Below are 16,039 nucleotides of genomic sequence, written 5' to 3'. Positions count from 1 at the left end.
GCCAGACCGAAAACCTAAGTCAATGCCATTTGTAATCACTGAATGGACCAAAGACAACAAGCTACAAAATTTTTATGCTTCAATATATAATTAAGAAAATTAACAAGAACCAAAGAGTAGTGACTACTGATTAAACAAACGAAAAAACAAAATCACAATCACAATATACTAAGCATCACAAATTCTAAGATTCACAATAAAAAACAATGTAATAATTACAGATTCACAATCAAATAATGGCATACTACTGATTACTATAGTATTAACATAATTCACTTAGAAAATAAATTACACATGCTTAATATGGCGTATGTTTTGTTCACAAAAAAAAAAAAAAATCCAATAAAAAAATAAACAATCTGATTCGGTGGATATTAATTTGCAGTGGCATTTTAATTTGCTAAAGAAAAGAAATGTAAAGTGGGGGGATTTCATACCTTAGATGCAGCAGCAGCGTATGGAGAGGCTGGGAATTGAGAGATGTTGATCGATCTTTCTATGAAATTAGAGCTGTAAGAAATAGATGGAAAGAGAGAAAGGTTGAGATCAGGGAAGAACATGGCCAAAAATCACGATTAAATCACTTGAGTGAGGATTTCGGTTTCCTAAATCACTTGAGTTTTTTGGACTTTTTTCAAAGAACATATGCAAGATAAGGATTTTTTACCTTAGATACAATGGCAGTGTGCAGTGGAGCGGCTGAGAGCTGCGGCAAGTACACGAAAATTTCTAGGGTTTATGAATTATCAAGTGCGCGGCAAAGACCAAGGGACTTGGGAGAATGAGAGAGTGAGGGAGAAGGTGGCCAATACATCAGAGAACTTGTGTTGAAATGACACTATTTGGCTTCAAAATAAATCTAAACGGCGCCGTTTAGATCCCATTTCATTCTAAATTTTGTCGTTCTTACATTACCTAAGAAAATTTGTTTCATCTTTATCTTTTTGACAAGTAAATTAATAAAAATATATATTAAAATTAAAATTAAGTGAATTCTTAATGTGGCTTATATAACTAACTCATTAAAAAAATATTTAAATATAATTATATTTATGATGTTAATAGTTACTAACTTAAACTTTACTATTCATAATTATTAATATGGCTTATATTAAAAATTAAAATCCTAACATTTTATATATTATATATGGTTAATAAATATTAAATAATTTCATTGTCCATAGATTATTCATGCTGCTTGCAATTTAGGTATCCTAAAAAAAAATTACCTAATTACTTTAATTAAGTGTAAATGGTAGAGTATATATGAATGTATCTAGATATAATAACATATATTATTATATGATTTATGATATATTCTTAATTGATAGTATATATTACTTAACATTTGATATGAGCAATGATAATAGATTAGATGAAATCACGTAATTAACTTATATAATTACTATATAAAATAATATGTTATAAATAGTTTGGTTAAAGAAATATATATAAATAGTTCGATTAGTTTCGGTCTGGTTTAGTCCAAAAAACCCACACCCCGGGACCGGACCGAAAATCGAATTTCTCACAAACAAAGACCGAAACTGACCAAATAAGTTTTTAGTTCAGTCCAGACCGAAAATTGTTCAACCCTAGCTAAATGGTGGTACAGCACCACCTTTCACTCATCCACCAAATTTACACCCTATGAAATGGTTTATGGTGTACCACTACCGAGTTGCAAACATATATACCGAGACTAACACCTAATCAGGTAGTAGATGATTTATTGAAAACAAAGAACCAGATTATGACAACACTGAAAACTAATCTAGTTGCTACACAGGAGAGAATGAAACGGCAATATGACAGACACAAGACAGAAAGGGAATTTGCTGTGGGTGATCAGGTGTATCTAAGGCTCCAATCTTATAGGCAACAGTCTCTGGCAGTTAGACACAATTTGAAGCTTTGTCTAAGATTTTTTTGGTCCTTTTCAGATAACCAACAGAATTGATATAAAGTGGCTTACATTCTTGATCTTCTCCCCACACCCAACTTCATCTAGTTTTCGATATTTATTATTTGAAGAAAAATTGGGCTAACATGTACCACCACTATCCACTCTTCCACCAATAATAAATATTCATGGGGAGCTTATGCCTGAACCTGAAAAGACTACAGTGCCGCAGTAATAAAGTGAACAATAAAGTTGTGGTCAAGGTGCTTGTGTAGTGGCAGGGTGCAGGGGTGGAGGATGCTACTTGGGAATCCTATTGGAAACTCCATCATCAATTTCCTTACCTCATGGGCAAGATGCTTTAAAGGGGAGGGTTATGTCATGAATCGAAAATAGAGCTGAGGATGTTGAAGGTGAACAGTAAGACAACAAAGAAGAAAAGAAATGACATTTAAATTCGTTAAACCTTTTTGCATAATACAGTGTTATTTAGCCTTGGAATAAACGGTGTCGTTTAATATGAGATTTCTGTATAATAAGTGGAACGTTGTCGTTTAATACTTGATTTTTGTATGTTGAATGATGCCGTTCATATATACTAAACATGTGTGCGACATTGTATGGTATGAAAGGAATTATGTTATAAAATGAGGAAGGAAATGAGGGAAAACGATCCCAAAGTTCATTCAAAGCTATTTCCTCTCTCTCTTGATCTCTTCCTCTCTCTCTCTCTCTTTCTCTCTCTAATTCTTGTTTTTTGGAGATTGACTACCTCGAATTCAATCACTTGAAGAGGGCTCCTTATAGTGCCCTGTGCATTCTTTTCATAAAAAAAAATAAAAAAAAAAAAAAAAAAAAAAAAAGATAAATATAGGATCTGTATGAAAAAATTAATTTTTTAATGATGAATCTCACAATTTTTTAAAGAGAGTATGTGAGGTTTGCACACTTTAGAGTTGTGCGTGAAGCTTGGATACCCTAAAACCTTATCTAATATTCTAGCATTACTTTCAAACACTGTATTGAGATCTGATCTTTGACTAAAGAAAGAATTGGATTAAGTTTCATTACGTTTTACGAGTGAATATATTTTTAATAATTGGTTAGTTTTATTTTTCACCTCTAACTCGATGCTTATCAAATCATATAGTTTTATGTTGAACTTTTTCAATTTCATATGACCAAATGAAGATATCCACTATGATACTAAGTATAGGGTCATCCCCCATTGCCATACCTACTTTTCCTTGTCAAGGAAACTTTCTTGGTGCTATTTGAATAATGTGGTGGATAAAAATCCATTTTTGTTGGAAAAATTTTCAAAATAATATATATTTTATTTATTATTAATATTAATTTTGGGTATTATTTTGGAAGTTATGAATTCTTTTGGAAAGAGAGAATTTATGGAAAGTTTATAAGATATGAATTACGCTTATAATAAATCGGGTCTAGACAAAGACATTAAACAGACATGGCTCAATGGTATTGGGTATAGCAATAGTGGCTAGTAAAGCTGATAGCTTATTCACCCCCACATCTTACACCTAACAGTTTTTTCTTTTTTTTTTCATAGGATGTGGGGTAATAGTGACTGATGAAAAGATTAATTCTTTTAGTAATTTAGAATATTGCATGCAAGAATTTTCAAAATATGATTTAGAGCTTGAGCGATGCACTGATCAACAGGTATGGATGCTTAAAAATGATGGATTCTTTTCTCTTAAATCTGGCTTGTTAAGTTCATAGAAATTCTTATGCAGATTTCCTGTCATACAAGTTAATGAGGCTGTTGCTGTCAATTGTAAAGTTTTCGCACTGATTATTTGAGTAAAATGCTTTATTAAAGCCTAATATGCTTAGCATATGGATGTAGTGCAGATTGTTCCTTTGGAAACTTTATTAGGGGCCTTTTTTCTTGTTCAATGGAACCCTCTCCTTTATTTGATGTGCTGATGAAGTTTAGCATTGATTGGGATTCACATGTTTCTGTACTGAGGTTGTTTCACACTAATGAAAACCACATTAATATATTCAGTTGCTTAAAAAGAAAAACATTAACGTACATAGAAAAATCTACAATTAGAAAGAAGAGCAGAAACGCATCATAGTTATAACGATATTAATATTACAGTCGGATTCAGACACCAGTTTTATGTTAGTGCAGGGGCAGTTTACATGTCATTCTTCTTCTGGCTCTTCCTCTTCTTGGAGAAGATTTTCTCTGTTGTCATGTGCCCAGAAACCACGAACATCGATAACCATGCTGGCTACAGTCCCACCCTGTTTGCAATTGAGTAGATCCGCCAGTGTAATCCTCAGCGAGTCTGCTGGTTTTACCATATCCCAAATTTCATCCCTTACATCCTCGATGCACAATTCATAGTTCCCGCCATCGATCCATTTCTGGTGTACATCCCTGTTTTAATTTTTCATAAAGCAATGAAGGTAAATCAAAATGCTACTCACATGCTATAAAACCAATAATAATTAGATTTTAATAGGTAAACCATAATTTCAATAATTCCTGGGTCTGATATCTGGACTCATGTCTCTGGTAATTTGACAAGTGCATAACTTGCTTTAGTAGAACAAGCTGGAAACTAAAGAGGTCTTCTGTTTGAAGGTTGTATAAGGAAACATCTCTCAGCTTTGGATGCTTCCCTTTTTTCCATACTTGGCTTTAACTTGGTTTGCTCAGAAAATGGAGGGGAAATTGTATGTGTATGTGTGTGTGTGTGTGTGTGTGTGTGTGTGTGTGTGTGTATATATAAAAGTTTTTTTTTTTTTATAAGTGTACATATATATATATATATATATATATAAGTTGTTAACGACAACCAAGAAAAGCACACCAGATAGATAAGTGAGCGAGATTATCACCCACAACAGAAGAGGTCTCTCACCTGAATAGAGAGTGAATATCGGCTGTAGTAAGGAAACCCCTTCCATTAAGATCAAGACACCGAAACAAATAAGTTAAACCTTCTGGAGTGTCTTTGTTTTCTAGGGCCAGTACAAAGTCCAGGAAGCTTTCAAAATCCATCTCCCTAGCATTTCCTCCACCACTTTTTCCACGGCGAACATGCTCATCAAATACTATTCAAAAGCATATCAATTGCAAGGAATGAATAAAAGGAACTGAAAACAAAATGAAAATATATATAAATGTGTGTGTGTGTGTGTGTGTGTGTGTGTGTTTGCAGATGTAGTGTTTGATGTAGCAAGAAATGTAAAGCTATCCAGGATCTTAGGATATGTTTTGGTGCCCTCTATTTTGTATAGGGAGATAACTTTTCAACATATTTTTCTGGTAGGACCTTTTTTTGGGACATGTTATGGACATTTCTTCTATTTAAATTTCATTTAGTTCTCAATCATCCCAATTTCCAAAATAAAGAGCTACTGTTTGAGTCTATAATGCACATCTTAATAGAAGGCCATCACACAATGGTCAAACTACAAAGCAGCAATGACGGAGGGCAAGACCTATATGAGATTATTTGTCAAGGATTATAGCCTTTTTCAGTAAAACAAACAAGGACATTTTAAAAATTGGCATCCACTTTCAAAAAGTAAGAAAGGGAAACAGTGCAGAAAAGGGTGTTGATTCCTACCCCTTTCAATGAAAATTTCAGTCAGTGTCCCATCTGCATACTCTCGAAGCTCCTGCTTGCTCAATGTTCCATTCATATCTTTATCAAGGGCAAGAAACATGTCTGCACAAAAGAATGAGGGTGCAGTTAGCCACATGATCCCAACGGCAGAAGTTTTAATCACTCTAAACACATCATAACATCAATTCCAAGATTAACCGCAACATGCATGCTGCTAATGAGAGAAGCTTCTTTTCTTTTTCTTTTTTTTCTTTTTTTTTTGATCGGTAAACAAAATTTTATTGATCAAAAGGAGGCAAAAAGCCCAAGTCTACAGGACATATACAAGAACAATGCCTATGCGTGCTAATTTAGAGATACAAGGAATTCATGAAAAGACATGCCATAGAAATCAATTACAATCAACCAATGATGCAAGGTATTGAAAAACAAATTTCTAAGCTCTTCTATCGATCACTCTTGATCTTCAAAGCTTCTTGCGTTCCTCTCCCTCCAAATGCACCACCATAGACATATAGGTACCATTTTCCATATGGATGCAATTTGAGGGTTGCCCCGAATACCTCTCCACGAGGCTAGAAAGTCACATACCACCGTAATGCAATGAATGCAGCTAATATAATTTATTGAACATAACACCGTAATGAAGTTCACTAAAGTAAGACAACATAAAAAGGCTCCTGTACATTGGTAATGATTGCTGACCATTAATCTTTAACTTGCCAATTGTCACACGTTATTTTTATTCTTCTTCTCAATAAAAATCATCAGATAGATCCAAAATAATACCAAGGTAAAGAACTTTATCCAGGGAAAACAATATTAATTGTCAAATATGCACTTCAGCAACCTACTGAATCAGTGTAAAATCATGATCTACAATTAAGATCATTTAGACAACAGCTAAAGAGGGAGCAAACTGAAACCAGGAAATAGCAAATATCAGAACTTCAGCATGCAAAACACCCACCACATATGCGTTGAGCAGATGTCAAGGAGAACCAGTTTTCAGCTTGCTCAGTGTCAGTAACTTCTTCCTCGCTTTCCTAACATAGATAAAATGTAGAAGATAAATTTAGTTTCAACTTCAACTACTTATTAAAAAAAATCAGCTTCAAATCTCTTTCCATCCATCAACACGAATGGGTAACAAAAATTTCAGCAGTTTCTTCCACATAAATATGTACTGCTTCCATCCCTAAGTAAAGATCATAACTAAAAGTTTCAAGCAAATTTGTTTCCAAAAACCCTTTTTTACAAGTAATTTGTTGCCAAAAACTTCTCACAGATCGAGAGAAGCAAGCCACAGAAGGCTTTCACTGGCATTCTTCTTACAGAAATATTAGGCTAAACACAATCTACCTGGTGCAGTTCCATTAGTTCCTGGAGACAGTTACTTAGCAGCACTTTTTTAATGCAGGCTTTGCCTGAAAGAAAAATCAGCCATATATTATTGGCAAGCACAAGGGCCAGAAACATTATGAAAATTGCACAAAAATTTATCAGTGAAAATAACTTATCGACAATAAAAATTGCCAAACCAGACATATTATCATGATAACCCAACCATATCTGTTTTAAGTATTTAGCCAACTTATTTATACTCAGTAAATTAAAATATGTGTAAAATTATACATTTTTTTCATTTTTTTTTTCTTCATATCGGCTATATTCTCTACCACCACAGAAACAACATTATCTCACGCCATTATTTCTGCATTCTCACAACTCACCTCATGCTGTCAAAGAGACAAATTATAATTTTCCCCCAAGACCCAAGCCCTCTCATTGTTAAATGATAAAATGTATTTACTCATCAAAAAAGTTTCACACAGCCCCAACATGCTCAGGTATGAAACATTTCATTTGAAGGGATTTAATTTCCTAATACTCAACTTCATCCTTATGCAGATATATTTCACTTCTTATCCCAAATTATAGAGTCAAAGATGTAAGATACATCAAACTAAAGTAAATGTGCAGACATATAATGTTTACCAAACTGTACCGAGGAGAATAAATAATTGCAACTAAGAATCAAACATCAGTACCAGATTCACTCAACAGGAAAAAATCTATGGGTATTGCTTCTTAAAATGGGACAATCAGACAATAGAACATCAACTCAATTTCGTGGCTAAAGGATATGCAACAAACCTCGTCTATGAGGATCGCAAAAGAAGAAAAATTTGTGTGCTGCTATGCGGCAATACATTTGAACAAAGGCAGCAGGCATGTCCCGTAATTGTGCCAAATTAGGAATAAGGCCTCGTATATAGGCTTCCATTTCCTGGAAGAAGAACCGGATATTCATGGATTATAGAAAATGGTAAAAAATAAGCTGACATTGAATTATATTGATCATATAACAGAAGGACCCAATAATTCATTTTAAACAACTGAAGACCCAACAATGTTGAGAAATCATACATGAGCTTGTAGAAAACCATCAGAATCCTCATCAAGTTCACTCATATCGATTCGGGCCTGTGTAAGCGATACCTGAAGAACAACAAAGAAAGGTCACATTAGTTGTTGGGGGGGGGGGGGGGGGGGGGGGGGGGGGGGGGAAGAGAGAGAAAGAGAAATCTTTGTCAAAAAAATACAGCCTAATCAACACAATCTACTGCATGTTTCAACTTAGCAATAGAAATGGTTAAGACTCACAGTCCTACACCCATTCAACAGTTCCAGTACAACACGTAGAATGAACCACATAGATCATATGCCTCATCAAAAAGAGTACACAAACAGAATCCTCACCAAGAAAGTAAAGTTAAATGACGTACAACCATGGAAATTCAATTCTGCTACTTATCAAAAACAACTTCCAGTACCTAAGCAAAATCATACTATGCATTTGGCATCTAAGAACAATACCCACCGTGCGCATCACATAAAGGTAAAATGGCAGAATGGCAATTCTTCCCGACTCATCTTTCTCAAATTTCATGAAATTTGAAGGGCTAAAAAAGCGTCGGCATTTGGGCCCTATTTGCTCTGTACATACAGAGGCAATGTGGCAAAAATCTTCATAATTCATCTACAAGAAAACAAAGCAACAAAATGTATTAGCATCGGTATAATACTAGAATACACAGCTTGAAAAACTTTTCTGACATGAAATAAAGCCAAGAATTGCTACATGACATATAAAACAATAACAAAGCTGAAGTAGCTCAGAAGTCAGTCAAATGACATAGAGGAGGAGGTTTCCCTTGAACTGTAGGTAACAATCTAAAATCATGACTAATGGCAACCAACTAAAATTACTTAAAATCTTGGGTTCCCAGCTTGAAGCTAGCAGAAACTAAGGTCTTATTGCAACTAAATCTTCTATATGTAAGAAGTTCAGGTGAAGTGGGTTATACCATTCTGATGGTAACAATGATTTTATTAATAGAGATTTTATTACTTATAAACCAATGATTTAGGAGTATAGAGGATATAAATTTGAAAAGAAAAAATCCACATCCTGAACTTAGGGAAGGAGGGGAAAAAAGATGAATTACACGTATGATTTTCTTTCCAGCAAATATATAAATAAATGCATAACTAAGTACTACAAAGATGATGAGTATATAGACCTTCTCCGCACCAGTAGCATCATCAATTACACAATTTTCTCTTAGACAAAACCACATTGCATCTAGATCATCAGCATTAAGCAATAGATCAGATTGCTTCTGCAAAATGTTGAGATAATGTCACCAGTCAAGCAAATCACCAAATACTTGATCAGTAAAAACTAAAAAACTATTAGCAAGCTAGACGGGAAGATGTGGAACATACCTTTAAAAATCGATACTTTGCCAGCCTCTGAACCCTGTGGCTAATGGATCCTTCTTCAGGTTTCTAAACCCAGAGGGAAAAACACATCAGAGTAAAAAAAATGAAAGACAATAGTACAATATAAAAGGGTATATAAAAAAAAAAAGAATAGTCCAAAAACAGAGTACAAAAAATTTCAAATGCAGTCTGAGAAAAGCTTGTCACCAGTTTTTTCATATCAAATAAATTTGTCTGTTAATGAACAAATGCACCAAGAAATAAAGAAATGAATTAAACCCCTTCATATTTAGTCCTTATCCATCTTAATAAAAGATCTTTCAAACTCAAAATAAGAGCTACAAGTCTAGCACGTGCCTTCTTATAGAAACTTGGGATTGTGCCAGCTTCAGCACTTTTTTGTTGCTTCTCTTTAAATATATCAAGCAAGATTCTCTTCGTTTCAAGCTCTACAAAGGAAGAGAAACAAAATTTACCAAGTTAAATAGTCAAATCAAAAGGAAATGCACATTTTGATATCAAGGAGTGGAAATCAAGTCTGCAACTGATGTATCGGCATACTAAGAATAAGCCATCATGAATAAGCTATCATGAATTCTTTGATCAATATAATTTATTTATTTATCAAAAAAAAGAATAAGCCATCATGAATAAGCTATCATGAATTCTGTAACGCCCCAATAGAAGACCCAAACCACATGGCCTATACTCCAAAACAATGATACAATTGGAGCCTCATTGGAACCTTATAAAGAGCAAGAACTTCTCCTTCCCAAACAATGTGGGATCCCATACACCACCTACCCTTATCCATATCATATGGGGTATCACAAATTCTTTGATTAATATAATTTATTTATTTATCAAAAAAAAGAATAAGCCATCATGAATATAATAAGGGAACTATAAGATACGTATTAAAAACATCAAAAGGCAAACTAAAATCTGATGATCACATAATACAGTGGGCTACTCTAGTAAAATTATGCCAAGAGAAAAAATACCATTGCATAAGTTTGGGAAGGGCTTTGGCTGCTTCACCAAGTCGGGCTTGGGATGAGCTGTAGACTCATACACTACATCCTGGATTTGATCCCGCACCAATAGTTCCCCTCGATTACTTAATATATGGTTCTAGCAGGTGGGATCTTATATCTGGGATTTAGGGCCCGTTTGAGTGCAAAGGTGATCTCAAATCATCTGAGATAGTTTCGTATGGATGGATATACTCTCCATCCAAATACACACAACTTATTTCATCTAAAATAACCTCACTTTTTTCATCTTAACTCAGCAATGTTCATTAATGGGACTATTATTATTATTCCATACAACAACAAATCAATCATTGATGGAACCCACTACTTTTTCAACTTCCCATAAAAAAGTTAAACATATCTTAACCTACTTCACACACCCAAACACATCCAAATACATCTTAAGCGACCCATAAAAACCCACTCAAACATCTTACCTCACTATTATTCACAGATAAATTCAGATCATATGAGATACTCTTAGCATCCTAACAGAGACTCTCCATGGGTGGGTCCAAAGAATCCAGCCTTTGTGAGGTTTCATGTCATCAGAAAACTTTCCTCTTGTCATTCTTAATCCAAACATTTTTAATGAAAGAAGAGTAAAAGAAAAACGTAGTGCACCATTTTTCGTTTTCTCATACAGCATTTTTACAAGTTGAAAGACCTGATTGACCTAAGCCAAAAGGTCGTATTGGGCTCGGCTGAGCATGTGCCCATTACTTCAGCTCCCAAAGAAAACTAACCAATTTTTTTTTTTTTAATCGGTCCCAAATGAAAACTATCCAAATAATCAAGATCGTCCTCCATTTTCTCCCCAACCCCACAGATGTTGCCCTCAGTTGCTAATTGAAGTTCTCTGATAACTTAAACCTATTCATCTTCCGCACCACTTCTAAACCTTCGTGGAAAAAATAAACCGACAAAAAAAAATAATGCAGACTAAACACAGTTTATAGGAGTCACCGGCTCCAAATACAATTGGCTACCACACACAAACACATTCACACAAACGACATTTAAATATCATACTCGAAAATTTTGCATACCAGACAGAAAAAAGGAATTCACGAAAAAAACCTAATTACCAACCAAATTTCGACAAAGGAAAAAAAAAAAAGTGAGATAGAAAGACAGAGACAGAGCATACGCACCCATCAAGGCTTCTGATCCGAGTCCGTCACCGGATCCGATGAACCGGCGAAGGTTTCGGACCCAAGGCATTGAAGCAGCCGGCGGGATCCTCCTCTGCACGGCCTCGTGGCTCTCGCCATCACTGGACCCACTGTACATGGCTGAGTCACCCACTTTGAGTTCCCGACTCGACTGGGACCAGCTCTGCGTTCACTTTGAGAGCAAATCTACGATTATTACAGCACTAGAACCGCGTGCATTACTTAGAAAAGCCCCAGTTCTTGGAGCCCTCCGATCTGTGAGCCCCCACGCAGGGGAGAAGAGCAAACTTTTGTCTGATTTCGACTCCTCGCCAAGGTGCTACGGATGGCCACGGTTACCTTTTTCCGTTTCCGCGTTTTAGATTCGATTCTTCCCACGCGTGCTAAAGGTTGGTTATATATTTGGCGATAATTATAAAGGTAAATTATAAATACGCTTCTTACCTTTATAATTATTATTATATGCTTTACCCCAAAATTATTATAATTGACATATTATTTTTAAATTATTTTAATTGAATACTTACGAAACTAACCTAATAATATATAAAGAGAAAAGCTTGAGTCAGATGTTTTAAAAGTAGTTTTCACACTGTCGATGATAGTATGCCATGTAGGCACTCCAGGAAAAAAAATGTTAAGAGCGCGTCCACCCAATCCCCCTCTTCAACCTCCGAATCTCTCTCCCTCCCCTAGGGGTGGGCAGCGGGGCCCCGCCCCCGCTGCCCCGCCCCGCTTCCGCCCTCCTCCGTTAGGCGGGGCGGATCACCCCGCCCGTCAGATGCGGGTGGCGGGGCCACCCGCCGGCATCTGGGGCAACATCCGGGGGCGGGGGCGGGCTGGGGTGACCCCCGCCCCGGATATACCCCGCCCGGATATTATTATATATATATATAATTATAATTATATATAATTATATTATATATTATACGTTATTTACATATATATTAAAAAAAAAAAAAAAACCCAGGCATGAAACGACGTCGTTTCATGCCTGGGTTTAAAATTAAAACTGAAACCCTAGTTACCCACCCCCCCTTCTTGCCTCTGCCGAGCCCCAATTTCTGTTCTTCTCAGTTCTCATTCTCGCAGCCTCGCTCTCGCCTCTCTCTCTCTCTGAGTTACTTCTCGCAGCCGTGAGTCGCCGCCCGGTCCATCTATCTGCATCGCCATCCCCGTCGCACGACTCGGACTCGCACCCGGTTCCTCTCTCTTCATCTCCGAAGGTAAGAAACCCAAATTCGACACTTCAATTTTTTTTGTGATTTACATATTTAATGGAGATTGGAGGAAGGATGGGGTTTATCGGAGATGGAGGATGGGATTTTGTGAATTGTGTGTTGTGGAGTTTAGATTGTGCATGTGGTTTGATCTTTGAAATTTTGAATGGCTCCCGTGACCCGTGAATTGTGTGCTGTGAATTTTTTTTTTTTTTTGCATTATATAATGTGTGTAAATCACTGAATTTCAATATTATTGTATCTAATTAATTCGGATTGGAGCCCTAAATTAATTTAGGGCTCCAATCCGAAACCCTAAATTAATTTAGGGTTTCGAAATACCCTAAATTAATTTAGGGGTTTTAATCTCAATATTATTGTGTCTAATTAATTCGGATTGGAGCCCTAAATTAATTTAGGGCTCCAATCCGAAACCCTAAATTAATTTAGGAGTTTTAATCTTTGAAACCCCTAAATTAATTTAGGGGTTTAATCTTTAAAATTGCTATGCACTAGGGGTTTAAAAAATTAATTTAGGGGTTTAAAAACAGAATTTGATGTTCCCTACCAAATTGAACAAAAAAAAAAAATGCACTAGGGTATTTCGAAATTCAATATAATGAATTAAGATGAAATATATATATATATATATATATGAAATTATGAATGTCAAGTGGTACTTTTTTTTATTCTACTTTTTTTTTTTTATGTTCATTATAATTTATATAGTTGCTATGCTTATGCCTTATAGTCTTTCAAGTTATAAATATATTTATATATATATATATATATATATATATATATATATTATGAATGTCAAATTCATTTGAACACAAAAGAGAATTTGCATAAACATGTTGTTTTAGTAAAAAGAAAGCATTTAGGGTGACAAGACAAAGCCCTCAACAAATTTGGAACATTCATACTAACACAATAATTATGGTGCATGCCCATTATCGATATGGACATCCATCCTTTTGTAAAGCGACCATAATTATTATTATCCATTCATATCAACATCTCATCCCTTATTTTGAGTTGATTTCTAGACGTTTCATTTTTATTGTATTGTATTTAATTTCTTTATTTAATTTAATATGCTCGGATGTGATCATTTTTCTTAATATGTTGGTTCAAATTTGTCTGTTTTGAGTTCGGAGAAATAATTAAAATAGTACAATAAAAATAACTAAAACCACTATAAGTCTTTTTATAACTTGAATAATTAATGTGTCTTTTTAATGCCTAAAATTTATGACTTTAAATTTTTTACAATTGTTTGATGAATTATATGGTCTAATTTTTTATTCTAATTTTTTTTTTATGTTCATTATATATTTGCTATGTTTTCTATAATTTCAGATTTGTTGTTTGCTTGAGTTCATGGATATGCCAGCAGATTCTAGTGCGAGCTCTCCTTTCCAGGCCGAGGGCACCCCTACCCCTACCCCTACACCTACACCTACACCTACCCCTCCTACTCAAACCCCTACCCCTAGCCCTACGGCACCTTGCCCCGCCCCCAAGCCCAACAAGAAACCTGCTTCAATAGTTTGGAGTCATTTCACCAAACTAGAGGGTGGTGACTCAAGTAACCCCCAAGCCAAGTGTAACTATTGTGGAAAATTTTATGGATGTCACTATAGGAAACATGGCACCTCACAATTAAAGGTGCACTTAGAAGAGCAATGCAAAAAAAGTCCAATATTAAGATCATTACAAGACAAAAGCCAATCTAGGCTAGAAATTGGACTTAAAAAAATGGCGGATGAGACTAGAGGGGGTGCAACTTTGAAGGGGTATACTAAGTATGATCCCGATGAGTGTAGAAGACACCTAGCTCGTATGGTCATAATGGACAAGCTACCTTTTCAAATTGTTGATGGGAAAGGGTTCCAAGCGTATTCTCGCTACTTGGAACCAAGGTTTAATATTCCTTCTCGCCACACGGTGGTAAAGGATGTAAAAAAATATTATTACATTGAAAATGAGAAGTTGAGGGGTCAATTGGCGGATCAATTTGTTTGTCTCACCACTGACACTTGGACATCGATCCAAAATTTTAATTATATGTCTTTGACTGTGCATTTTATTAATTGTCATTGGACATTGCAAAAGAAAATTATAAAATTTTGTAAAATCACCGATCATAAGGGTGAGACAATTGGAAAGGCCTTGGAGGCAGCACTAAAGGAGTGGGGGTTGACCCGAATGGTTACAGTCACAGTTGATAATGCCTCGTCTAACGATGTTGCATTGGGACATCTAAAGACCTATCTTAGAGAGGCAAATAAGACACTCATGGGTGGTGAGTGTCTGCATGTGAGATGTGCGACACATATTCTGAATCTGATTGTCACTGATGGTTTGAGAGATCTTCATGACTCGATTGCTCGGGTTAGGACTGCTGTGAGATGGGTGAGATCTTCTCCTTCGAGGTTGGACAAATTCAAGGTTGTTGCGAGATCTGCGGGCCTAACATCTAAGAGGGGCCTTTGTACTGATATGCCTACACGATGGAACTCAACATTTCTGATGTTGGAGGCGGCCCAAGAATATAAGCTGGCATTTACATTATTGGGTGACGAAGACATCCAATATGTTAAATATTTTGATGATCACGGGGGATTGGGGAAACCCGTAGAGGATGATTGGGAAATTGTAACTAATTTTGTAGAGTTTTTGAGGCTTTTTTACGATGTCACCATGAGGCTATCTGGAACTTTGTACCCTACATCCAATATTGTATGTCAGCAAATATGTAGGGTAAAAGAAGAATTAGATGACATGGTCGCGGGTGGTCACATTAGGATGCGGGAGATGTCATTGATTATGAGGACAAAGTACGACAAGTATTGGGGAGATTTAACGAAGGCTAATATTTTGTTATATGTAGCTGTCGTCTTTGACCCGAGGTATAAGTTGGATGGCATGATATTTGGATTGGGCCTTGCGTACGGGCAAGTATGGGCAGAGCTTATTGCAGCAAGGGTTCAGGAAACCCTTACTAGATTATTTTATGAGTTTTCCACCCTGCGGGGTGGTAATATTGCGGCACCTACACCTACCCCCTCAGCCTTAAGCTCACAGTTTCCTGAAGTCGAGGTTGGGAAAAGACGTAGATTGGAGTGGGGTGAGAGGTATGAGCAGACCCCCTTCCTTCGGAGTTCTATAGAGGCTCAGCCAGAGATAGACAGATACTTAGCAGCAGAGATTCTACCATTTTCACGAGATTTTGATATATTAAGTTGGTGGAAGGTGAATGCCGTGAAGTATCCCATCCTTGGAGAGATAGCCC

The 16,039-nt window shown here is 35.9% G+C and overlaps 1 protein-coding gene and 1 non-coding gene across 3 annotated transcripts; both read right to left on the bottom strand.

Annotated features, from left to right (window-relative positions):
- Positions 1–3,914: 3,914 nt before the first annotated feature.
- Positions 3,915–11,903, bottom strand: LOC121246728 (probable serine/threonine-protein phosphatase 2A regulatory subunit B'' subunit TON2). Of its 2 annotated transcripts, XM_041144980.1 has the most exons (12): positions 11,501–11,903; positions 9,667–9,758; positions 9,313–9,375; positions 9,108–9,206; positions 8,405–8,563; positions 7,951–8,022; positions 7,678–7,810; positions 6,883–6,947; positions 6,491–6,566; positions 5,521–5,622; positions 4,810–5,002; positions 3,915–4,322 (listed from the first exon to the last, which is right to left on the bottom strand). In XM_041144980.1, the coding sequence occupies exons 1-12, from the start codon at positions 11,637–11,639 to the stop codon at positions 4,085–4,087; spliced, it is 1,431 nt and encodes a 476-aa protein (XP_041000914.1). In that variant the 5' UTR covers positions 11,640–11,903; the 3' UTR covers positions 3,915–4,084. The 2 variants fall into 2 exon arrangements, with proteins under 2 accessions (XP_041000914.1, XP_041000915.1); XM_041144981.1 differs by lacking the exon at positions 9,108–9,206.
- Positions 4,450–4,568, bottom strand: LOC121247925. Its single transcript, XR_005937326.1, has one exon. It is a non-coding gene; the product is annotated as a small nucleolar RNA snoR104 (small nucleolar RNA).
- Positions 11,904–16,039: the final 4,136 nt, after the last annotated feature.

This window comes from Juglans microcarpa x Juglans regia, chromosome 1S (genome assembly GCF_004785595.1).
Source record: "Juglans microcarpa x Juglans regia isolate MS1-56 chromosome 1S, Jm3101_v1.0, whole genome shotgun sequence".
NCBI classification, from domain to species: Eukaryota; Viridiplantae; Streptophyta; class Magnoliopsida; order Fagales; family Juglandaceae; genus Juglans; species Juglans microcarpa x Juglans regia.
This window is presented reverse-complemented; position numbering and strand designations above follow the sequence as displayed.